The sequence below is a fragment of the Natrix helvetica genome, assembly GCF_964273705.1.
Source record: "Natrix helvetica genome assembly, chromosome: 2".
Classification (NCBI taxonomy): Eukaryota; Metazoa; Chordata; class Lepidosauria; order Squamata; family Natricidae; genus Natrix; species Natrix helvetica.
Window position 1 is genome coordinate 144,831,621 of NC_138552.1, and position 23,095 is coordinate 144,854,715.

The 23,095-nt window shown below is 35.2% G+C and overlaps 1 protein-coding gene across 3 annotated transcripts in view; it reads left to right on the plus strand.

Moving 5' to 3' along the window:
- The window catches only part of WDR35 (WD repeat domain 35), a 39,913-nt gene extending 17,669 nt beyond the window's left edge, over positions 1–22,244 (plus strand). The window contains exons 8-28 of one of the 3 annotated variants that reach the window (XM_081940784.1): positions 71–216; positions 1,204–1,329; positions 1,738–1,923; positions 4,118–4,178; positions 4,816–4,960; positions 5,368–5,437; positions 5,671–5,724; positions 6,585–6,694; positions 7,050–7,260; positions 7,987–8,067; positions 8,163–8,299; positions 9,909–10,112; positions 11,127–11,273; positions 11,634–11,766; positions 12,626–12,736; positions 16,089–16,253; positions 17,141–17,281; positions 17,907–18,063; positions 18,504–18,744; positions 20,573–20,763; positions 21,148–22,244. In XM_081940784.1, the coding sequence (XP_081796910.1) occupies positions 71–216; positions 1,204–1,329; positions 1,738–1,923; positions 4,118–4,178; positions 4,816–4,960; positions 5,368–5,437; positions 5,671–5,724; positions 6,585–6,694; positions 7,050–7,260; positions 7,987–8,067; positions 8,163–8,299; positions 9,909–10,112; positions 11,127–11,273; positions 11,634–11,766; positions 12,626–12,736; positions 16,089–16,253; positions 17,141–17,281; positions 17,907–18,063; positions 18,504–18,744; positions 20,573–20,726 (2,780 nt within the window). In that variant the 3' untranslated portion in view covers positions 20,727–20,763; positions 21,148–22,244. Of the gene's footprint in view, positions 1–70; positions 217–1,203; positions 1,330–1,737; positions 1,924–4,117; positions 4,179–4,815; positions 4,961–5,367; positions 5,438–5,670; positions 5,725–6,584; positions 6,695–7,049; positions 7,261–7,986; positions 8,068–8,162; positions 8,300–9,908; positions 10,113–11,126; positions 11,274–11,633; positions 11,767–12,625; positions 12,737–16,088; positions 16,254–17,140; positions 17,282–17,906; positions 18,064–18,503; positions 18,745–18,859; positions 18,978–20,572 lie in introns of all 3 variants that reach the window. The other 2 variants (XM_081940785.1, XM_081940783.1) reach the window with 2 other exon arrangements.
- Positions 22,245–23,095: the final 851 nt, after the last annotated feature.

Consider the following 23,095-nt stretch of genomic DNA (forward strand, 5'->3'; position numbering starts at 1 on the left):
TATCTTTCCCTTAATATATTTGTATATGCCCTTTATTTGTTTATGTTTGTTTATTTAAAACAACAACCAGATCCTGTCTTAATTGATGCGGCCCTGAGTGTTGTGAGCATCCAGTGGAACCACTGTGGCAACGTGCTGGCTATTGCAGGCGTCCAGAAGATACCTGGGCAAGATAAAGATATAAATGTTGTGCAGTTCTATTCTCCATTTGGTGAGGTAAAAATTAAGGATGTTGTGGATTTTCCTATTTCTATATTCAGTGTAAAATAAAAAGAACTAAATATTGATAGCTGAAAAACCAAAATATTCAAACCATTTTGAACGTATGAGAAGTGAATAGAATCAGTAAAGGCCGAGAAATATTCCTGAAACTTGCACGCTACCAATTTTCCCCTGTAACATCTGGGGTAAGCAGTCCAAAAGATGTATAGACTGCCTTTTGTAACTTGTGTACACAAAATGTGGATAAAAAACCCCCCCTCCTTTTAATATGCAAGTGATAACTGATGTTTAACACGTTTGGCAGAAAAACAAATAGGACAGTGTTTTCCAAAAGGCAAGAAATTGAATTCTTATACTGTAAAGTGTGCTGTGAAGATTAACAGTATTGTAAGGTTGAGGTGGGGACTATTCTAAATCTTTCTACCGGCTTATATAACATACTGTACTTATCCTTATAGGTGGAATGAATGAATCACAGAAAGACTTTGATTTATAATTCAGTTATAGTGATTGTGAAGATATTGTGAATGACTTGTATCCTCTAACATTAGCATTTGTAATGTTTTATTTAAAATAGTTACGGTTGTTTTTTCTGTGGTGTGCTTATCTAATTTTAATGTATATATGATTTTCTCAATCATTTTCACGTGATTGAGATGATATTTTTGTCATCTGGGTTTCTTTGCATTTATTCAAACCTGTTAATATCTGATTTTTTTTGTAATTAATATTCAAAACAGTAAGGTTTACATTGGAAGTAATCAACTTTCAAGTAATTTATTCACATAAATAGGTAACATTATCAGAAGATACAATTTTTTAAAATTTAAGACTCAAGATAAATATTTCTCAATATTTTTCTTAGCTCATTTAACCTCTTTCAGTATCTTCCAAGAAAATACTCAATATGCTACTTATTTATTTCTATTTTCAAAATACTTCTAATAGTATGCAGCTAATTTATGGTTGATGTCATTTCAGCATTTGCGTACATTAAAGATTCCAGGGAAACAAGTATCGGCTTTATCTTGGGAAGGAGGTGGTTTAAAAATAGCATTAGCTGTTGATCAGTGTATTTATTTTGCAAATATTCGACCAGACTACAAGGTAAGGAACATGTTAAAATATGATCAGATCCTGAACAGGTTTTAATTGAGCACCTACTTGCTACTGTATTGCTTAATATGTTTTTGGGTGGGCTTTTGGTATGTTATAGTTCACTAGTTATGATTATTTTTATTGCTATAAATTCTATTTCAATTATTGGAATGTGATTCAGATTCTGTGATTCTGTGATTCAGAACATCAGTTGGGTGGGAGGGGGTAAGAGGGGGTGTCCTTCAAGACCCTATACCATTCTCACAAACAATAATTATCTACAGTGTTAAAAAGTTTAAATGGGATTAATTATCGGTATGAGAAAGATATTCATCAATGTTGACTTTATAAGTAAATTTTTACGTACTGTATTACAATGTTATTGAGTAATATTAATATTATTATTTTTGTTAACAGTGGGGTTATTGCACGAACACAGTAGTGTATGCATATACCCGACCTGACCGTCCAGAATATTGTGTTGTCTTCTGGGATATAAAAAACAATGAAAAGTATTTGAAATTTGTCAAGAGTTTAATCTCCATAACAACCTGTGGAGACTTCTGTATTCTGGCCACTAAAGCTGATGAAAATCAACTACAGGTATTATTGCTTATTTTATAATCTTATCTGTTAGTCCCAACTATTATGCTTTCTTGATCTATAATTGAATTCTTATCATGAAATTCTAAATTGCTCCTAGTACTACAGAACATATGAATTGGAAAGAATATTATAGGTTACCTAGTCTAATCCTCTGCTCAGTATAGAAATCCCCTAAACCATCTCTTGATAGGTATCTTAATCCTACTTTTCTGGGCAAACTGTTCTCTTGCATAACAGCACTTACAATTGTGAAATTCTTCCTAGTATTTAGCCTGTACTACCTTTGATTTCAACAAAGTACAAGTCCATTCCTTCTGTATGTGACAGCATTTTAGAAATTTGTAAATTTTTACCACATATAGCAGCACCTACTTCAGAAATCCAAATGATTCAGGCAAGAATGTTCTGCTATACTTAGCTGTAACTGCTACTGCTTTATCTTCTTGAAAAAAAACCCATTATTTCTCATATCTCTTGCACAATGCTTACAAAGGAGGAGGATGAAACAGAATCCATTGGTGGAATGGTAAAACAATTCTTTTTAAATGTTGCCTTAATTGATAGGGTGGTGGTTATATGATAATACATCTATCAAAATAGCATTTTCTTACAATGCAATTAGTATAAATTATACCTCGTTTCATTATAATTCCTGCAATTGTATTTTCTTGGTTCACAGATGTTGCTAGATGAGAAAAATAACTATCTACTCACATAGGGTGAAATGGGTCGAAATGTATATATAATCCTCGTGCATATATCTACACGACTGTCTTTAGTTTATTTATGTTTTATTTTAATTCTTCAGAACAGTTATTCTAGACTGGTTTATGATAGATATTCTAAATAATAAAATATAGTAAAACAAACAAGAAGCAAAATCCAAAGTAATATAAAAATCAGAAAGATGTGATTTTTAGACCATGAATTCTACTCCCACCTTGGCTGTGAAAGCCAGCTGGGTGACCTTGGGCCAGTAACTAACTCTCAGCCCAACCCACCTCACAGGATTGTTGCTGCGCGGTAAGTAGGAGGAGGATGGTGTGCTGGATAGGTTTGCCACCTTGAGTTAGTTGTAAAAATAATAAAGGTGGGATACAAATAAATAAGAATAGAATCATTTTGCCTAGTGGCAAAAATATACAGAGTAGAAAATAGATGTGCTCATTTGGTTTATTACCCTCCTACTGAAGATATTCATACTATCTCATACGATAAAAAGGGATAGGTAACTGAGGAGACATTTATGTGAAGAGGAGAAAGACAAAGGGAAGTAGAGATGTCATTGGCAAGACCTGAGCAACATTGCCAACTGCTGCTTCAAGACTTACAAGGATCTAAATGGGAAGCTGCTGGGTCAAGAAGAGCCACATTAAGTAGCAGCACTGCTTGAAGCTCAGCTTGGGAGTTCATGCTGATGCTTAGAGCTTAGCTTGGAGGTTGGCAATAATACTGTCTTGCAGCTGGAACACAACCACAATGAAACAAAACACTGTAATGGCTAAGCCAAGCCTGCACTAATTCCAAAAGTAGGCAAATAACCCTAGTAGGAGGCAAGAATTGGGCTCCATGCACATATGGGGAGACTTAAAGGATCAGAAAGGACTAAATAAGCAGAAGACCAAGATCATAGTGACCTGACCAAGGCAGTTAACTGTGACTGTTAACCCTGTCCAGAATAAACTGGACTATGTGAGACAATGGGGAGGAAGAAGGGGATAGAGGCCTCTAGTGGGGAAATTTTGAAATTAATACAATCTTGGAAAAGCCTCCACTTTGCACAATTGTCATATTTTATGATTTTTCATTTTTCTCACTTGAGATTTTGTACTTCTTTTAATTATAAATGATAATATTGGGGGGGGGGGCTTTGTATTGTGCAAGAATATATAACATATATTGTAGTACAAAGGAAGAGACTGATGGCTCTCTCTACATAATACTGGTGCTTCTATTTCTGAACAGAAATCTTTTAAACGCTATGTTTATTTTTTAAGTTGAAAAGACTTTTAACGTAATGCTAATAAAGTATGGGTATTGCTGCTTTTTTCTTCCCCAATATATTAAATATATATTTTCAAAAAATAAATTGTTCACTTTGTTCTTTATGTAATCCATGCAAAATATTGGCTTATATTGGAGTGTTGGATTTCTCTTGTAATAATTGCATGTGTTTTTTATTTTTCTCTAGTATGTACTTGTGCTTTGTAATTCCATTGGCACACCCTTGGATCCAAAATATATAGATATTGGTAAGCAAATATTTAATGTATATCTGTATATGTTTGTGTGAACCTTATTCTCAGTCTGCTGTCCTCATTAACACCAGTTATTTGGTAGATTTTTTGTTGCAAGTTACAAGTTGTTTTACTTAGGCTTTTCTGATTTCTGCATTGTTTTAAATATATTTCCCTAGACCCAGTTCCTAAGCTGTCTCAGCATATGATATTCAGTATAGAATAAACTAGATCATATTATAATAATAAAGATGGACAATATTATATTCTTATTGTCAATGTAGGTCTGTGGTTGAGAGACAGCCTCTTATATAACTAATATAATTTACATCACTCATCTTGTGAATTGGTGGATAAGATGAAATGACAATTTTTTCTTCCAAACTACAACAAACTACGACTACAAAAATATTTACGCTTTTTAAAATAACTTATGCTGCCTAATATGTTTAATTAAGCACAACAATTTCGCAAAAGCTTTTCAATATTATTGTTCATTGTTCACATCTTGATACTAGATGAGTTTGCATCAAAGTATTGATGGTCCTGTTCTAATTATTATTTATTTTATTTATTATTATATGTTTGTGCCTCCCATCTCCTTTGTAGGGTGACTTTTTAATTTGTGTTTTTTGTTTGAATTGTATAATAGCCCCACTGTTTGTTACAATGACCAAAACCCAGGTCATAGCAGCTTCAAAAGAAGCATTTTATATCTGGCAATACCGTGTAGACAAGAAGCTCACAGCAATGGAAATTAATCAGGTAGCACGGACCAGAAAAGAAGGCAAGGAAAGGTTTGTCCATTTGTTGTTGTTTTTTGCCTCGTTATCCTGTGCTGTATATCTTGCCACTTATGGTGATTTTATCATATTTGATTAATAACCTTAGCAGGAGAAAAAAAATACCTTCCAGGAGAAGGATGTAGAAAATCACATCCACGTTGATGTCAAGAACTTGCATAACTGTGTCCATGTAGTCACCAAAACATCAAAAGGAATGTTTATCTAAAAAGAATTAAAAAAACTGTTTTATGAGTAATTGCAAATTGGTTACTGGTAAATAGATCTCTTTTGGAAAAAGTATGCTGATGCCAGGCGTCATAATTGGAATTTAAAACTCTTTTATTTGAATAAGTTATCCCAAACTGTTATACCCTTTCTCAATGTAAACTGCAGTGCAATATTTCCTTGGTTTCTTTCAGGATTTACCATGTGGATGATAGTCCTTCCGGTGCAGGTGATGGAGCTCTTGACTATGCTAAAGTCCTACAAGTAAGTTCCCCTTTTAATCAGTAGCTGAATTCCAGGTGCCAAGTTTGTTTATGGGTTACTATTTCCAACTTAAAGATGAAGTCACCTTTTTATTTAAAAAGACATGGTCTGTGTTATAGCTCAGCAACATTTCTTAATGTTTTTTCACCTATCCCAGTGGCTTGCTTTGCATCTTGTTCTAGAGAAATAAGTTAATTTTGCCTATTACACTGTTATTATTTATATGGTTTCAGGGAACAAGGGATCCTATTTGTGCAATAACTGCATCAGATAAGACACTGGTTATTGTAAGTAATACAGAAGTAATTTTGCTTTATTTTGCAATATTTGTTCTTTGTTTTTCAAATATAACAGTTCTTAAAAAGCAATTGAGAAGAGTAAAATTAGTTTAAAAGTAAATAGTGTATCTGGCCATGATGGATTTGAATTTATATAGTGTCCATTAACAAACAGAATTGTATTAGGAATAGGGAAAAATTATAATGAAAGAAAATCTGCAACAGCACACAGAGAGAGTACAGTACCTGGTACTTTAACAATATTCTAATTAGTTTATTGGAAAATTGAAGGCCAAGTGTTTCAGCCTAACCCCAGCAGGGATTACAACATCTTAAATAAAAGCACAATGCAACCACATACATGAAGAATTTTACACATTAAATATTTTTCTCGATGATAATTGAAATAACAGTTAAGAAATGCAGAATTAGAGTTATGCATCATTTGTATAAAAATAAATTGACAGACAAAACTTGAGTGAAACATAGTGACCCATTTCAGAGAGACAATCTGCGCAAGTATTTTGCATTTTGTAGTTTAAGAATCTGGCTTATACCAAACGTAACAACAGTATTTTCTTAATTATGACTAAAAAATTCTCTATAATCATTATGTGTTTTGAAGGAAGGAAGCTGGATGCGCAGGCAAAAAGATCTCCCATGTCAGTTTGTTAAGCTAATATATGCATGCGGGAATGCACCAATTATTCATTTAGCCAGTTACTAATTTAATCAGAATATTAATACAGAAGCCTTTCCGAAGTGCAGCAAAGGTTTATTAAATGACATGATACACTATTTGCCTTGCTAAGTGCCTCTAATGAGGAACCGTTTTGCTTCATAGTGCCTCACTATTTATTTTTGCCTAGGGAAGAGAATCTGGCACCATTCAGAGTTACAGGTTGCCCAATGTTGGTTTAATTCGAAAATATATCCTAAACTGTCGGCCCTACCAAATGTCTTTGAATTGCAAGTCTAGGTAAGAAAAGAAAGATTTGTTATTAAAGCAATCTCAATTTTTTAATTACAGGTCTTATAAATTGGTTAAATGGGTCTTGAAGGATTGTAGATAATGTTCTATACTGAAAACAAGATTTTAAAACAGGTAAAGAGCAACTATGATGGGAATGTCAAATTTTGTTTAAACAAATTAGTTTAGAAGCAACTTAGAACTGAGGAGAAATTCTCTATAATTGTATTACATAGCAAACTTCAGTTTAAAATCCTTTTTGTTTTTGCTGAAGAGGTATCCAGAGAAAACGTTGCTTTCTAATTTAACACTGAAATATTAATCAAAAGTATTTTTTTCTCCTCTGCTTTTGTTATGTTTGCAGTCGCGTAGCTATCATAGACATGTTAGGTTTGCTGACTTTCTTTGACTTGGATACACGAGTAACAGATGGTTCGGGATGCCAAGGAGTCGGTGAACAGCTCAAATTGGAACGCAGAGATGTCTGGGATATGAAATGGGCCAAAGATAATCCAGATTTGTTTGCCATGATGGAGAAAACAAGGATGTATGTGTTTAGAAACCTGGATCCTGAGGTAAAGTAACTAACAATAATGAAAAAAATGTTAATTTAATTGTGATCACTATCATCACCACCTCTTTGAATTTCAGAAAGAAAATAAGTGATGAAGGTCATTTAAATAGGCTAAAGGTTCCTTGAATAATCATTTTCAAGGAGTTGTTCTGCCACTACCACCCCTTCTGTGCCTCTCCATCTGACCATTTATACCTGTAAGGTGATAAATGAATTAAACATTCGTTTATTGAGCATAAAAGTATTGAACAATAGCAATATTTGGTTTAGCATGGTTTATCTTTAAAGATAGGCTATCATTTTAGATGATTACAAGTAAAGTATAACGGTTATTTCTCTGAGGTTTTTTTTTACCCTAATCATGTGGTGAGAAATAATTAACTTGTCTTGACAACTTTTGGCTATCACCAAAATTGAATATCTTCCAATTGTCTGAATTATCTTTGAAGTCATCTTTGATTACCCTTCAGAACAAGTACAGTCCTATCTGTTTTAATTGATACTTTTTATTCTCATAGTTCTCCCTTAGTCACTGATGTAAAAGTTTCAAATACTTGGGGTTTCAAATCTATGGTGTTCAATCCCTTGAGCATTCTAATTGCAGGTGTAGAAACTATGATAGCATGGGTAAAAATATTTTAAGCAGGATTCAAAGAGACTTTGTATAGGATTTCCAAAATGCATTTAAGTTTTTCTTTTACCATTAATTACCTTTATATATTCCAAGGAGCCCATTCAAACTTCTGGATATATTTGCAACTTTGAAGATTTAGAAATCAAATCTGTCTTATTGGATGAAATATTAAAGGTAAGTAAAGAAAATACATTTTAATCAAAGAAAATGTCACATACAAAAAATAGCTTGAATGGAAATGAGTAAGAGTTTTTTTTCTATTTAAATAGAATCCTGAACACCCTAATAAGGACTGCATAATACATTTTGATATTAGATCACTACGAGATGCTCAGGCAATTGTTAAAGAGGCAGGGATTGCAGAATCTTCTCAGTTCATTGAAGAAAATTCACATCCAAGGCTTTGGTAAAAATCTATTTCCATTTTTTTCCCCTACACCATTTATGTATTATCAGTATAATGATTCATAATAGTAGCTTGCAGTTATTCCTATTACATTCCTAGAATAAACATTACTGGCAGAGAATATTGGACATAGAGAAATTATGGGAAATTTTTCAGGGCTATTTATTTCTCCTAAATCGATAGTTATTTTATAATGACTATCCATTATTCTATAATGGTCAGGCAGAGATTTTTTCCCAGTAATTTAAATTATCCTACTTAAAAAGAAAAATAGAACAAACAAAAGAAACTGCAGAGGTGAAAATTGGGACGAAAACTTTCAGAGACTTCTTACAGTTTTGTGATTTTGAAGGATAAATTTAATAGGATTAAATATGCTTCAAAAATAAGTTCAGAAGAATTATACACACAACATTTTTAGCTACTCATTACGGCACGCCACTCTCTTCAAATTTGACTGTTAGTTTTCCCATCCCAAGAAGTAGACTTCAATTAAAATGTTTGAAATAGTGAAGCTTTTCGTGGGATACTGTGATTGTCATTGCTAAGCAAGATTGTTGAAAAGTGCAATCCCCTTCCTTATCAACAACACACCAGCTATCCCAGGTAGTGAAAGCCCTGATCATTAAGTGAAGCAACTTCCTGCCAGCTTCCCATAATCAAGTCAGTGGGGAAGTCTGCAGCAAGTTGCAAACCCCACACACTTCTGGGTGAGGGAGGGAGTAAGGGGATATATGAGAAGGTCTGAGAGGGTGCATGGGGGTATGGTGCAGGAGCATGAGGATACAGCATGGGTCAGAGAGGGTTTTCAAGGGTATGGGGGAGGGTCAGGGTGTGTGTGCAAAGGCCTCATTACCACTTGGATTTTTAGTCCACGAGTCAAGAGGCTTCTCCATAACAAAAACCTCCCTTTTTACAATGCTGCAATCCCTTAACTCAGGGTATAGTCAAGGTGATTGATGGAGCTGAGTGTTTACTAGCTGGATGCCCTTCCTGATGCCTATGTGGAGTTCACAGCAGATATGTTTTCTTCACGCCCTAGAAGAAAAACATCATTTGCTACCTAGGAGTGGGAGGCTCAGAATTTTCATCAGTAAGCCACCATGCCAGTCACTTCTGAAGCCTCTGTATCTGGGACTGAAAATCCTCAATGGCTGAAAATCCTTTTTGGTTTTAAACATCTCTTGATTCCAGGGGCTGGCTGAAATACCTTATGCCAAAATCCTCTTAGATTTGAGCACAGAGCTTTTTCAGCTACTCCCTAAAGACAGGAAGGATCCTTTTAGAAAGTGGCAACGGCTTGTGATCTACCCTGTCAGCTTTCCTATTGACTTCCTGGGGAAGCCAGCACAGAAGATTGCAAAAGAGAATCACAGGGCATTTACCAACTGGTTGTAAATGTGAATGCATTACAAATGCCCAGATCTTAATCACACGACAGTAGGGCATTGTAATGGCCATAAGGTTGGGGACTGGTTCATAAATCTTTTTGTTCAGCACCATCATAACTTTGAACAGTCGCTGAACAAATGCTCATAAGTCGAGGACTATCTGTATTCCAAATAAAGATGATATCTATGTAGATATAAACTATGTATACTTTATACAGGCGTCTCCTGGCTGAAACAGCTCTCCAGAAACTTGATCTTCACACTGCTGAGCAAGCTTTTGTACGTTATAAAAATTACCAGGGTATTAAGTTTGTAAAACGCCTTCACAATCTCCAGAGTGAAGCACTTAGGCAAGCTGAAGTGGCCGTTTATTTTGGAAAATTTGAAGAAGCTGAAAGAATGTATTTGGACATGGATAGAAGGTAATTGCCCTAGATAAATTTAATTAAGAGTAAAAAAAAATCCCAAGTATATAATAGCATTTGATGGAGGGAAGACATGTTTTTAAACTGATTAATTTTAAAGTGTGAGTGCATACATAAATTATGTTTCCCAAACTGGACTCTTTAGAAAGACTAACAAGAACATGAAGCATGAAGAAGGATTACAGAAAGGTCAAACTAGCCAATTTAAATTTACAGCATTCAATTTTTTTGCTTGAACTGAAGTTGTTTTCAGAGGTGTCCAGAGATGTCTGAACAACAAAAGCAGCTTCGTGTTGTTTCTCCCTTCAGGCTCTGCCCCTTTTGTACATGTGTGTGACATTTTGACTCCTGTACAGAACAGATGGAGTTGTGGTACAACAACACAAACACTGCCTTTGTCATTTGCACACACACCCACACACCCCTGGATTATCAACTTTGCTGCTGAAAGCTGAATATTTTGTATAGCTTTGACATAGCTTTACAAAGTACAGAGCATTTCTAACTATAATCTAATAATTTCTAAAGCTGGTTTATGTAAAACAGACCACTATGACTGCAAAGGATGCCAAAGCGAAGGAGATGAGATCTTGATTGTCTACTGAGATGAGATTTGAAACAATACTTTCTTCATTTGCTACCCTTTTTTCCCCATTCAGTCATGTCTGAATCTTGGAAACTGCCTAGACAAGTCACTGAAGTTTTCTTGTCAAGATTTTTCAGAAGCTGTTTGCCCTTGCCTCCTTCCTAGGGCTGAGAGGAAGTGACTGGCCCAAGGTCACCTAACAAGCTTTGTGCCTAAGGTGGGACTAGAATTGGCATAGATATAGGGTTTCCTGCCTAGGCAGGGGGTTGGACTAGAAGACCTCCAAGGTCCCTTCCAACTCTGCTATTGTATTGTATTGTAATTCACGGTCTCCCGGTTTCTAGTCTGATGCCCCAACTTCTACAACTAAGCGAACATAGCATTGTTTTTGTTTTGCTAAAGTTGTCTTTTTGTCACATTCACAGAGATCTTGCCGTTGACCTACGAATGAAACTAGGCAATGGGTTTCGAGTAGTGCAGCTGTTGCAAACAGGCTCAGGCCATGGAGACGACAGCCTCCTTGAACAGGCGCACAATGAAATTGGAGAGTACTTCGCAGATAGGCAGAAATGGTAAGCTTGTAACTTCCAGTTGTGACCAGTTGCACTTGTGGAATTCCAGTTGCAATTGTGATTGCGACTGACTTTGATGGAGCATTTTTTGCATTTTGCAGAGCAAAGGATGAAAATGGAATAGTACTATGTATTTCTCTGATTGTAATTTTAATTAAAGAAATTGTTTGCAGGAAAATAGAGAATTATTCTTTTGAGAAACTGAAGTATAAAATGACTCTAGTGCAAAATTTGTTAAAATTCTGTTACAGAATTATAAATAACTGGACTTTTCTTGATTATACCCTGAGTATTCATTACACATTTAACAATATTCACAAACCATTAGCCATTTCCCTTTTTTTTTTCCCTCCATTGTAGGGCGAATGCAGTTCCCTACTTTGTACAAGGCAGAAACCATGAGCGTTTAGCTGAATGTTATTATATGCTGGAAGACTATCAAGCATTAGAAAATTTGGCCAATTCCCTTCCAGAAAATAACAAGTTGCTTCCAGTAAGTATAAAAAGCAGCTTTTTGGGATTAGTTACTGTAGGCTGCTTATCTTGAATGAAATCGATTAAGAGCCATAATAGCTCAGTGGTTAGAATGAAGTATTGCAAGCTAACTCTACCCATAGCTAGGAGTTCAGTCCTAACCGGCTCAAGGCTGACTCAGACTTCCATCATTCCGAGGTCGGTAAAATGAGGACTCATATTGTTGGGGTCAGTAGGCTGTCTCTGTCAACTACTTAGAGAGTGCTGTCAAAGTGAAGTGGTATATAAGTCTAAGTGTTATTGCTAAGTTCTGGGAGACTTGTTTCTAGTTACATATGCTTAGGACTGTATTCGGTATTTTATTGATTTGAGCAAGTTTTTTTCATCTGAAAAAATAAATCCTCCTGATCTGATTCTACTGAGGGTAACAATACTGAAGACATAAATGGAAAGTTTAAAAACCAGGTTGTTCCTCATGTTGAAAGGGAAATCTAATTAAAAAAATATAATGCCATCCAATAAAACTTAAAAATGTTTTTTTTTTGTCATACATGACCTTTAGAACAAAAATAACATCAGTCGTACTCTTAACACATTTTTAAGATCGAATTACCCAAAGGGGCTGTGATTGTGAAATGGCTCTCTGTACATAATAAAGCAAAAGCAGCACAGCACATGTTAATATGATGGTAATAAGAATTCCCTTGATTAACCTTGGTTATTAGAATATCACATTTTGTATTCCTCTCATCCCAAATGAGTTTCTTTGCCGGCCACATTTAAATGCTGTCACATTTAATTTGTTAGAGATTAAGGAGTTTTGATATCGTATGCTGCTACTCTTCTAGAATGTAGTAATACCTTTCCGTATCTTTTAGGATATAAGCCATAAGTTTGTTACTGTGGGAATGTGTGAACAAGCTGTAGCTGCCTTTCTGAAATGTAACAGACCAAAGGATGCAGTAGATGTCTGTGTAAATCTCAACCAGGTAAAAATATAAGCATAATATAGGAGACATTGTTTGGGGGAGCTTGTCCATATTAATTTAATGGTTGATTTCAAAATAGCTTCCCTTGCAGCTTCAACTGGCAGCTAAGAAATTGAATATATAGGAGAATGTAACAACCTAGGGATTTATATGTCTTCATGTTCTGTGTCTCTAATGGCCAAATCAGAAATGACATGAGAAATATATAATCTGTTCTCTTATTGCCTCAAAGCATGTTTGGAAACACAGGGCCCAGTTTGAGAAGCTTAAATATTTTTTCATAGTCCCCAAATATCAAACATACACTCCAGCTATTTTTCAAAGGAATACATAGGTTCTCAACCAATTAACAATAGGGGAAATTAATTCTCTTCTTCCATGGTTCCATTCAAAAGCTCTTGCACAACTAATTTTAGAAACATAAGGGAGGTCCAATCTAGGTATCTCCTGTCTCACATAGTTTGGCTACTTGTTTAAAATACATTGTTGGGGGTAGGGAGAAAAGATACTGCAGCTAAATTATATGGGGGGAGAGGTTTAATCCATGGATCATATGCAAAATGGGGGCAAAATATTTAATCAAACCATTTTTGTGGAGGTTGGAAGAATATAAAGGAAAAAGGACCCATTTTGCTGTCTAAATAACCCTAAACATGGGCTCCCACCCACCCCCACCCACCCTATTTGATGGAGAAAGCTAAGGGACAAAATGTTTAAAGAACAAATTTCACCTCTTAAAATTCTCATCTTCCTAAATGACAAAATATCTGACATTTAATGATTGTATCAACCATATCCCCGCTTCCCTGTGTAACAAAAATATTACCTTCAAAAGTAGGTACTACAGCAAGTACTACAATGGAAGAGGAATAGACAAATATAAAATATATAAATATACAAATATAAAAAAATGGAGATTTCAGCTGGAGCTGGAATTACATTGTTAGTTAGGAAATAGATTAATGCAGCAGCAACACAAGTAGATATTGATTCTCATGGGCATTTTATTATTAAACTTCTTTTCTTCAAGCAGTTCATTTCTCTCCTTTTGAGAATCTCAATTACCTTATCCAACCAAAGCCTTGTTGGTTTTTCATTTCCTTTCAACTAATTTTCTCCTCTCTATATTTATTTTGCAATTCAATCTTCATTCATTCTCGCTCTATGCCTAGACCATCTTAATGTATTACTTTTGTACTGATCATTCTCACACACAGATACGCACAATACACACTCTCTTTCACTCTGGGTCTGTTTTCCTTAAGTTTATTACACACACTATTATATTCTTGTTTTATTGCACACAGCTGTGATACACCACAGTCAGTGCTTTCATCTTACTGTTATGTTTATCCTACCTTACCAAATTCTGATTTTCACATAACACAATGGAGAGAAGCAGGCTATTATACACAACCTTTTTCTCTCCTTCTGATAAACTTTCTTTCTACCAACATTTAGTAAACATTCTACTAAGGTGCACAAATTAAATCATGTACAGGTGCTCCTTGAGTTATGTCCATTCACTCAGCGATTGTTCAAAATTATGATGGTGCTGAATTCGGGGGATTTACTAGTCCTCAAAGTTTTGGTTGTCGCAGCATCCTTGAGACATGATAGAAAGCTGATGGTCAATTTCCATCATTCTCTGCCAACTTCCCACAAGGAAATTCAGTGGTGAAGCCAGCAGGAAGTTGGATGTGATGGTTATGTGTAGTCCTTACCTAATGACAACAACTGGAAGTACGAGAACAGACATCACTAAACAACAGCCATGGGACATTGTGCTTTATGACCAGTTTATTTAGCAATCCCAGTCCCAAATGCTGTTGTAAGCCGGAGACTACCTATCCTCTATTTTTGCCATTGATATGTTTTATAATCGTTCACTCCATTGTCCTGTCAGACTAAAAGTTAATTTCCAGATCCATATTCTTTGTTGCATCTAACATTTGACAAACAACATGGCATCATTTGCATTCAATATGTACATTCATGTCCCTGACAAATATATCTTTAATATTACCATGATCATTTCTTAAACATTTATACATAAATGCATTTAACTACTGAAGAAATAGCACACATACTTCTCTTATTTTCTGCTCCATGTTGAACCATTTGTTAGGCTTTCCACGTGTATAAGAGTAGTATAGTAGTATACTCTTAACCAGTCAGTAAAGAACTAAAAGTCTATAGTCTCACAAAACATTCTGTAATAAAAGCCTGTTTATCACATTTTCTCTAATCCAACAAATGTACAATAAACTTTATTTCAATAGAAGAGAGTATCTGTAACTCATAATTTAGTGATAGCATCCATGTAACAACCAAACTCCGATAACACCAAGGCCTGCAAACTTTCATTCTCACCATATCCATCTTTCTATTATTTCAATTGTTACTTTTGGTTTTTTAGATTAAAAACACAATTCTAGCTCCAATGATACAAATAGTGAATTACAGGTAGTCCTCAAATTATGACTGCAAATTGAACTGGAATTTCAGTCGTAAATCATGATAGTCACAAGTGGAGGCATCCACATCATGGTCAATTTTTAATGATGGTTGTTAAGCAGATCACGCATTGTCTGAATCCATTCTCTCAAATGGGCACTTTTTTGTTAGAAACCGGCAAAAAATACTGGAAACCAGCAAACAACTTTACAAATTATGATCATGTGACTATGGGACTCCAGTCATAAATCTGAGCCAGCTGCCAAGTACCCAAAATGTGATGATGTGACTGTGTGTGTGTGTAGGTGTGACTTTTTATGATGGCTGGAAGTGCTTTACAGTCCTGCAAAGCACCCTTTTCAAGGCTGACTTAACTCCAAATAGTTAAATCGAGGACTACCTATATGCTATTTAAACTGTCATCTTATCACAAAAGACAGATTTTTTTCCATTTAAAATACCGTTTAGTAAATCTTCTTGTAACTCCATGACATCTAGTTATCTTAAGAAGCCATGTAAAAGGACATAACAATAACTAAGTCTTATAGTTACTCAGCCTTATATCCTTCTGAGGTCAGTAAAATCAGGACCAAGATTGTTGGGGGCAATAGGCTGACTCTGTAAACTGCTTAGAAAGGGCTGTACAGTACTGTGAATATAACTCTTAAGCGTTATTGCTATAGATTAGAACATGTTTATTTTGCCCTACTTTCCCACAACTCTTGAGAACTGTTCCACAAGATTACAACCCCAATATATCCCTACAAAATGTACCCATGGCCTAATAATCATCAAGTCCCCTAGATTACTTTCTGTGATAAGAGAGTACATTTATTCCAGACTTGCTCCTAAATTTAGATTTGCATTGATTAATGGTTGTTGCTTTTTCTTCTAGTGGAGTAAAGCTGTTGAACTAGCTAAGGAACACAACATGAAAGAGATTGGTTCTCTTCTAGCTAGATATGCATCTCAGTTATTGGAAAAGAATAAACCTCTTGATGCCGTTGAACTATATCGTAAAGCCAATTATTTCTTTGATGCTGCGAAACTAATGTTCAAGGTACTGTTGTTAAGGGATATCTGGACAAAAAAGGGTGAGATAGAATAAACAGTGATGTTTTAAAAATATCTGATGGAATAGATTCTTCTTTTTCTGCTGCAGAAGATTTAGGGCAGGTTTTGGCAGATCCAAAAGTCTATTGGTGTATTAAGGAGCATAGCTTGATGCTAACTATTTAAGAAATTGACAGTTTTTATTCATGGTAGATTTTTTATTTTGCCATTAATGCTTCTATTAATAGGAATACAGTAAATATACACATTTCTCTTGTCATACTGTATATTTGATCTGTTAAAGCCTTTACAGGCTTAAAGGAGATTTTGTGCACATCATTAGCATTTATCGGTTTGTTCGGCAATAGTTGTATTGTATTGAACTAGAAGCTGCTTTTACAGTTTGTTTTTTCTTATATTCTTCTGAGACTCCAGGCCATGAGCATGAAGATTAATTACACGTGGTATTTTTGACATACAGATTTTTGGATGAAGGCTTATGAAGTTACCTTTAATGTTGAATTCCTGTGATATTAAACTTGATTCATTTTACCTTTCACATACAAATTAACATTTGGTTCGTAACTTTAAAAAAAGTACAGATGTTTTTCACTCCCTCCAAAGAGATCCATATTATGCCTATTTTTCCATTCTGTTATGGGTCATATTCAACTTAATAAGAATGCAAAAAAGACTTTTATTAAGAAATCCTTTGCTTCCAGGGAAGAGAGAAAATTGTTAAGGGGAAAACAATTTGAAGTATTGTCAGTTTTTCACAAATGTCTGAGTAAGATATGAATCTATTTATCGTGCAAAATGCCTTTACAGTCTTAGTTTTGTAGATGGCATTGTAATTAGAAAATAAATTAATTTGTAATGTTTGCCTTTTTAAAGATTGCAGATGAAGAGACTAAAAAGAGAACCAAACCTTTACGGGTTAAAAAGCTGTATGTCATGTCGGCTTTACTTGTTGAACAATACCATGAACAAATAAAAAATTCGCAGAGAGAAAAAGTCAAAGGAAAAACTTCAGAGGTAAAATTTCAGAAGACTTCATCATCTCCGGTGTGACTGCAAGGAACACCTCAGAATAGAGTTGTGAAGTATTTCCAAAACATGACAACTCATATTTCTATCAGTATTATCCAACAATATTTAGAACACTCTTTGGTTTTACAAATGCATTCAGTCAAAGCTATATGTCAAAAATAGGATAGATTCCTCACCATAAGCATTTTGGAGTGAGAAGTTAGTAATGCAAGGAGGTGGACACAACATTATAGACCATGCCCTGTCCCTTTTTTGTATGTTTGTGACAATTGATGCACAATCAAAACACTTATTCCATGCTCACCATCTTGCACAAGCCTAAGACCATTGGAAAACACATATTTTTGATGGTCTTAGGAACCGAGACACCAATTTTATGTTTGGGGGGTCACCACAACATGAGGAACTGTATTAAAGGGTCGCGGCATTGGGAAGGTTGAGAACCACTGCTTTAAAAGCTTTTCCTGTTTATACTTCGCTGACGTACAACTTAACATTGTTATATATCATGAATTGCATTATTACAATGCATGAAATGCACGCTAACTTAATGTAAATAATAGGCATGCTATCGCTTGTTTACTTTCTTTTATTACATCTTTTATGCCAGGCTACTTCAGCCCTAGCTGGCTTGCTAGAAGAAGATGTTCTTTCCACAGAGAGTCGCCTGATCGATAATGCTTGGCGAGGAGCTGAGGCTTACCATTTTTTCATACTTGCTCAAAGGCAGCTGTATGAAGGTTATGTGGATACCGCAATGAAAACAGGTACGTTGCCACCTTTTTTTCACTTTAGATTCATGAGGCAATTTTTGTGTTACGTATCCCGTCCTTAAGTAGATGTTTTCTATGTCCCTATTCTGTATATCTGGAGAAATTCTTTCCTCAAAAGAAACCCTACTAAAATCGCTAAAGATCTAAAACTCCTAGCCTGAATCATTTATGGCTATTGACTACTTAAGTAGTCAACTATTGTATTCCGGATGTTGAACATTTTTCTTCCAGTTTGGGAATTTAGTATAGAAGAGTTCTCTTCCACGCAGATCTTTCCTGTTGCTTGTATTAATCCACTTCATACTGTGGATCACAACAATTGGATGCCAGCTAATGGTTTCAATACATTAACATAGGAGTACTAATGTAACAAAACTGCTTATTTAATTTAATAGATGGATATGTTCTGAATCTATTGTTTTCTACCTTAACAGCTCTTCACTTGAGGGATTACGAAGACATTATTCCTGCAGTAGAAATCTATTCCCTATTGGCTCTTTGTGCATGTGCTAATAGAGCATTCGGTACCTGTTCAAAAGCCTTTGTTAAACTGGAATCTTTAGAAAATCTTAATCCAGACCAGAAGCAGCAATACGAAGAACTTGCCCTGCAAATATTCACAAAACACTATCCTAAAGATAGCAAAAAGTCAGACTTGGATGGTCTTCTTGAAGAGTAAGCATGGTGCTCTTTCTTGTCATTACCATACAATATCCTGAGGTTGATGGAAATCAGTGGTGCAACAGAAAAAAAATATTGTAGGTGATACATATTCCCTTTCTCCCGGCAGTTCTGTCTGTTCCCAAAGTCTATTTGGACTAAGGGAGAAAAACATAGGAGAAGGGAGAGAAGAGGATTCTCCCTTTGCAAGAGCCTTCATACTATGTTGAAAAGTGTTCTTTATACAGGTTGGTCCTCATTTAGTGACCATTCACAGTTATGACAGGGATGAAAAAGTAACTTTGAAACCCAATCCTTATGTTTACAACCTTCACAGGTTTGTAAAGCAAAGGGAAGCTGAAGGTTATGGTTCATAAACACAGTTGGGGTTTTAGTAATCGCTTCCCTTATTGATTTAATAACCCAATTATGGTTATTAAATGAGGACTACCTGAGCACCTCATTTTTAATGTATTATTTTGTTTTTAAAATAGTGATGGGAAAAAATGAAAAAAGAACAAAATGCAAAAATAAAATGCATACATATTTTTAATGTGAAGTAAAATACAACAACATATCATTTTAACAGTAAATTACAGTTCTATATATAATTTAATGCAATTATTAAAGTACATATACATAAATTTCTAATACCTCTATATAACTGGCCTGCTCTTTTAGCTTCCTGTATTTTGTATAAATGGGTTCTATGTTTTATTATACTTCATACAAGGTCTACATCTAGGCAGTCCATTTATAGGTGGCAGTTAAGTCCACAATCCATGGAGAAAAGGGTCATATATTTACTTTTCCAATACTGCAATATTGGTCATTTGACCATTGTAAGGACATGGACAATCCATTTCAGTTGTCCAGTTGTTAAATTCCAAGTACTAGGTGTGCAAAAGAACATTATCATCTGGGAATTTTAGCTTTTGTCTCACAATCACATTTATACAACCCACTATTTCCCCCAAAAAATATCCCATCAAAAGTGCTATGTATGTGTATCCCAACGTTGCCATATTCAGAAAATTAACACTAATTGTTGGCTTCCATTATTTAATGGTTGACAATAGGTAAGCATATGATACAGCTCCAGATTTGGAAAACCAAATCCTCATTCATTGGTAATTGCACTGTCTGTAAAGATATTCTCAGAATTGAAAAACTCAGTAATTTTCTAAACGAAGAATGTGTTTCCTGGAAATATTTGTCACATATATAAATAGGAATTCCTCTCAGAAGATAAATTAATCTAGGAATAATACTCAATTTTGAGAGCATTCATCTTACCTTGACATTGCAATTATTTTAAAAATAATTGTATTGCAATTCAAGCTTCTCCTTTTTTTAACCAGTCATACCTGTTGCATATTAAAGGGACGCGATGACTCAGTGGCTAAGTGGCTGAGCATGTCAATCAGAAAGGTGGACAGTTTGGCGGTTCAAATCCCTAGCACCGCATAACGGAGTGAGCTCCCGTTACTTGTCCTAGCAGTTTGAAAGCATGTAAAAATGCAAGTAGAAAAATAGGGACCATCTTTGGTGGGAAGGTAACAGGGTTCCGTGCACCTTCGGTGTTTAGTCATGCTGGCCACATGACCATGCCTTTGGACAGCGCTGGCTCTTCGGCTTTGAAACAGAGATGAGCACTGCCCCCTAGAGTCAGGAACAAATAGCACATATATGCGAGAGGAACCTTTACCTTTTACTTTATCTGCTGCATAGTAACAAAATGTTTGCAATCCACACTTGTAATCTTAAATTTGAATGGATGGCTAATATAGTTCTATCAACATTGACATCTTGTGATACTGTTTTTCTTCCTTGTGTTTTATAGGGGAGAAGGAAAGCTTCCAACATGTGTTGCTACAGGAAGGCCCATCACAGAATATCAGTTTTGGATGTGCAATAAATGCAAGCATTGTGTCCAAGCTCAAGAAATCAGTAACTATAACTTCTGCCCACTCTGCCACAGTTCCGTGGCCTATTAAATTATGCAGGTGAAAGCAACCATCTGTGTCCTTTAATGTAAGTATTTGCTTCTGGTGGGACTGGAATGGGGAGAATTCCCCTCAGAATCGCTTTTGTTACATCCTCAAAAGTTGTCCCAGATGAACTAAACTTCGGGAAGCCAGGGACAACTACAGAGGGAAAGGAAGAAGGAAAAAGAAATGGATCCTGATGTGTCTTTATGCATTAATTAGAAATATACATGGTCTGAAATACTGAAGGGAGTTACAAAGAAGAATCACCCACACAAGAGCAATTAAATCCATCTACTCTTATATTTAAAAAAAAACTAATTTGAATCCAGCTTTAAAATAGCCAACCAGGGAAAGTTTTTTTTAAAAAAAAGTGAAAATAAGGATTTGATGTAAACAAATATTTACTTTCTTAATTTATTCTTTGCAGGACTTTGCCTTTGCAATATTTCTTTGCATGAGTCATATTCTATAAGTGGAGCATTTTTGAAAGATTACGGGAAAGGTAGAGATGAATTTTAGTGGGAAAGGACTACCGTTAATAGTTTTGACGGAACAGCAAAAATCATGGTCACTTTTTGCCCTGAAGTGCAGAATAATATACAGAATGTATAAAATAAATGTAGATATGCCACTTCTTCAGCTCTTCACTGAAACAATATTATAGTTTAGTTTAAATATGGGTATGTGACCCAAATAAAATGCATGGGTTGGTTATTGCTAACACTTGAAGCACTATCAAAATATTACAGTTGCTCTGATCAGCTGTTTAGGCCTTGATGGCAGAAGTCCAAGCCTTCTGAAATAGCTTATATTTTACATTCAGGGTTCAAATTCAAGGCATGGCCTCTTCTGGGAAAAGGCTGGGAGAGATTTGTAACGAGGAAATGCTTGATTCAGAATATTTAAAGCCTAGCAGCCCTTTTGCTCTCTCCTTCCTGCTCTGACCTTCCTTCAACACTTTGCTTTTTTCATAACATTATCTCCAAAAGCAGCAAAGAAGTTTGCAACATTAACTACTGGGGTAAAACAGCATAGTTAACAGAAGTTTTGTATAAAAGCTGACTTAAATTCTTGATTACTTGAATGTTTAATAGAGACACATTTCTTCCATGGAAAAGATGATTCATTTGTACATAGCCACTTGCTCCAGAATTTTGGTTACGTTCATTGCAATATATGAGAAAAGAATTGTTTCTTTTTTAAGCAATATTTATATAACCTACCTTTCTTTTCTGTAATAATAATAAAATAAACTGTTCAAAGAAATCAGTATATTTTTCCATGAAGAAAAAAGAACCGTAAATGTAGAAAACTAAATAATAAAATGCATCAATAAAAATAACAAGTGGTATGGACAAATACATGGTTTATTACATAAAATATCATTACATATATTATCCTGGAAATAATTTATGTAATAATTAAAATAATTTCCAGATGTATTCTTAATGTCCTATTCTGTATGTTCATTTCATGATTTGTGTTGATTTCAAGTTCATTTTCCAATAAATTAAACATAAATCAATGATCAATATAATCACTGAATGTATTAATGGAAGATAAGGATTCCTGTGTATGTCTTCCACTATGTAAATTACCCCGGATTTCACATTATTGAGCAATATGTAACCACTGAAAATCAATTGCTATTCAAGCCCAACTCTCTAAATGTCTACAGATGTCCTAGCACGATTTTACATTAATAGCGTTAGTGTTTAGTGTTTAAACTTTGTGGAAATACATAGTTAGGTGCATACACTGCAGACATGATAGGAGTAAGCTCCTGATGATGGGGACAGAAATTACTCAAAGGTTGGGATTTTTTTTTAATGAAAACTGAAAAGAAATCAATTTAGCTATTGTGCATTAGTGGTAAACTTTTAAGATGAGCAAGGTCGTTAAAAGCTGAATGGAAATCTTAGGAACCTAAAATGGGATTGTATAGAGAGGAAGATGAAAGAATAATGGTGTTTTTATACAAGTCATGACCATTGCATTGTACTAGTTTTAATATTTGATAAATAAGCTGCTGCAGCCCTTTGCTAATTGGAATCATATCTCACACGCTGTTTGGTGGATCAAAAGGCCCATCCATTATTGGAGAATGATCTAGGAGATCCAGACTTGGTGTTCTTTTCTATGACCTAGAATGACCTTTTCTATGACCTAGGCTCAGGACCTAGGTACTTGCGGGATCGCATCCTACCACACACTTCCTTGCAACCGATTCGCTCTCACAGGGAAGGACTCCTCCGGGTGCCGTCCACTAAGCAATGCCAACGGGCGGCGCCTAGGAGTAGAGCCTTCTCTGTGATGGGCCCAACCCTCTGGAATGACCTCCCCCCCGATATCAGAACCACCACCGACTTCCGCTC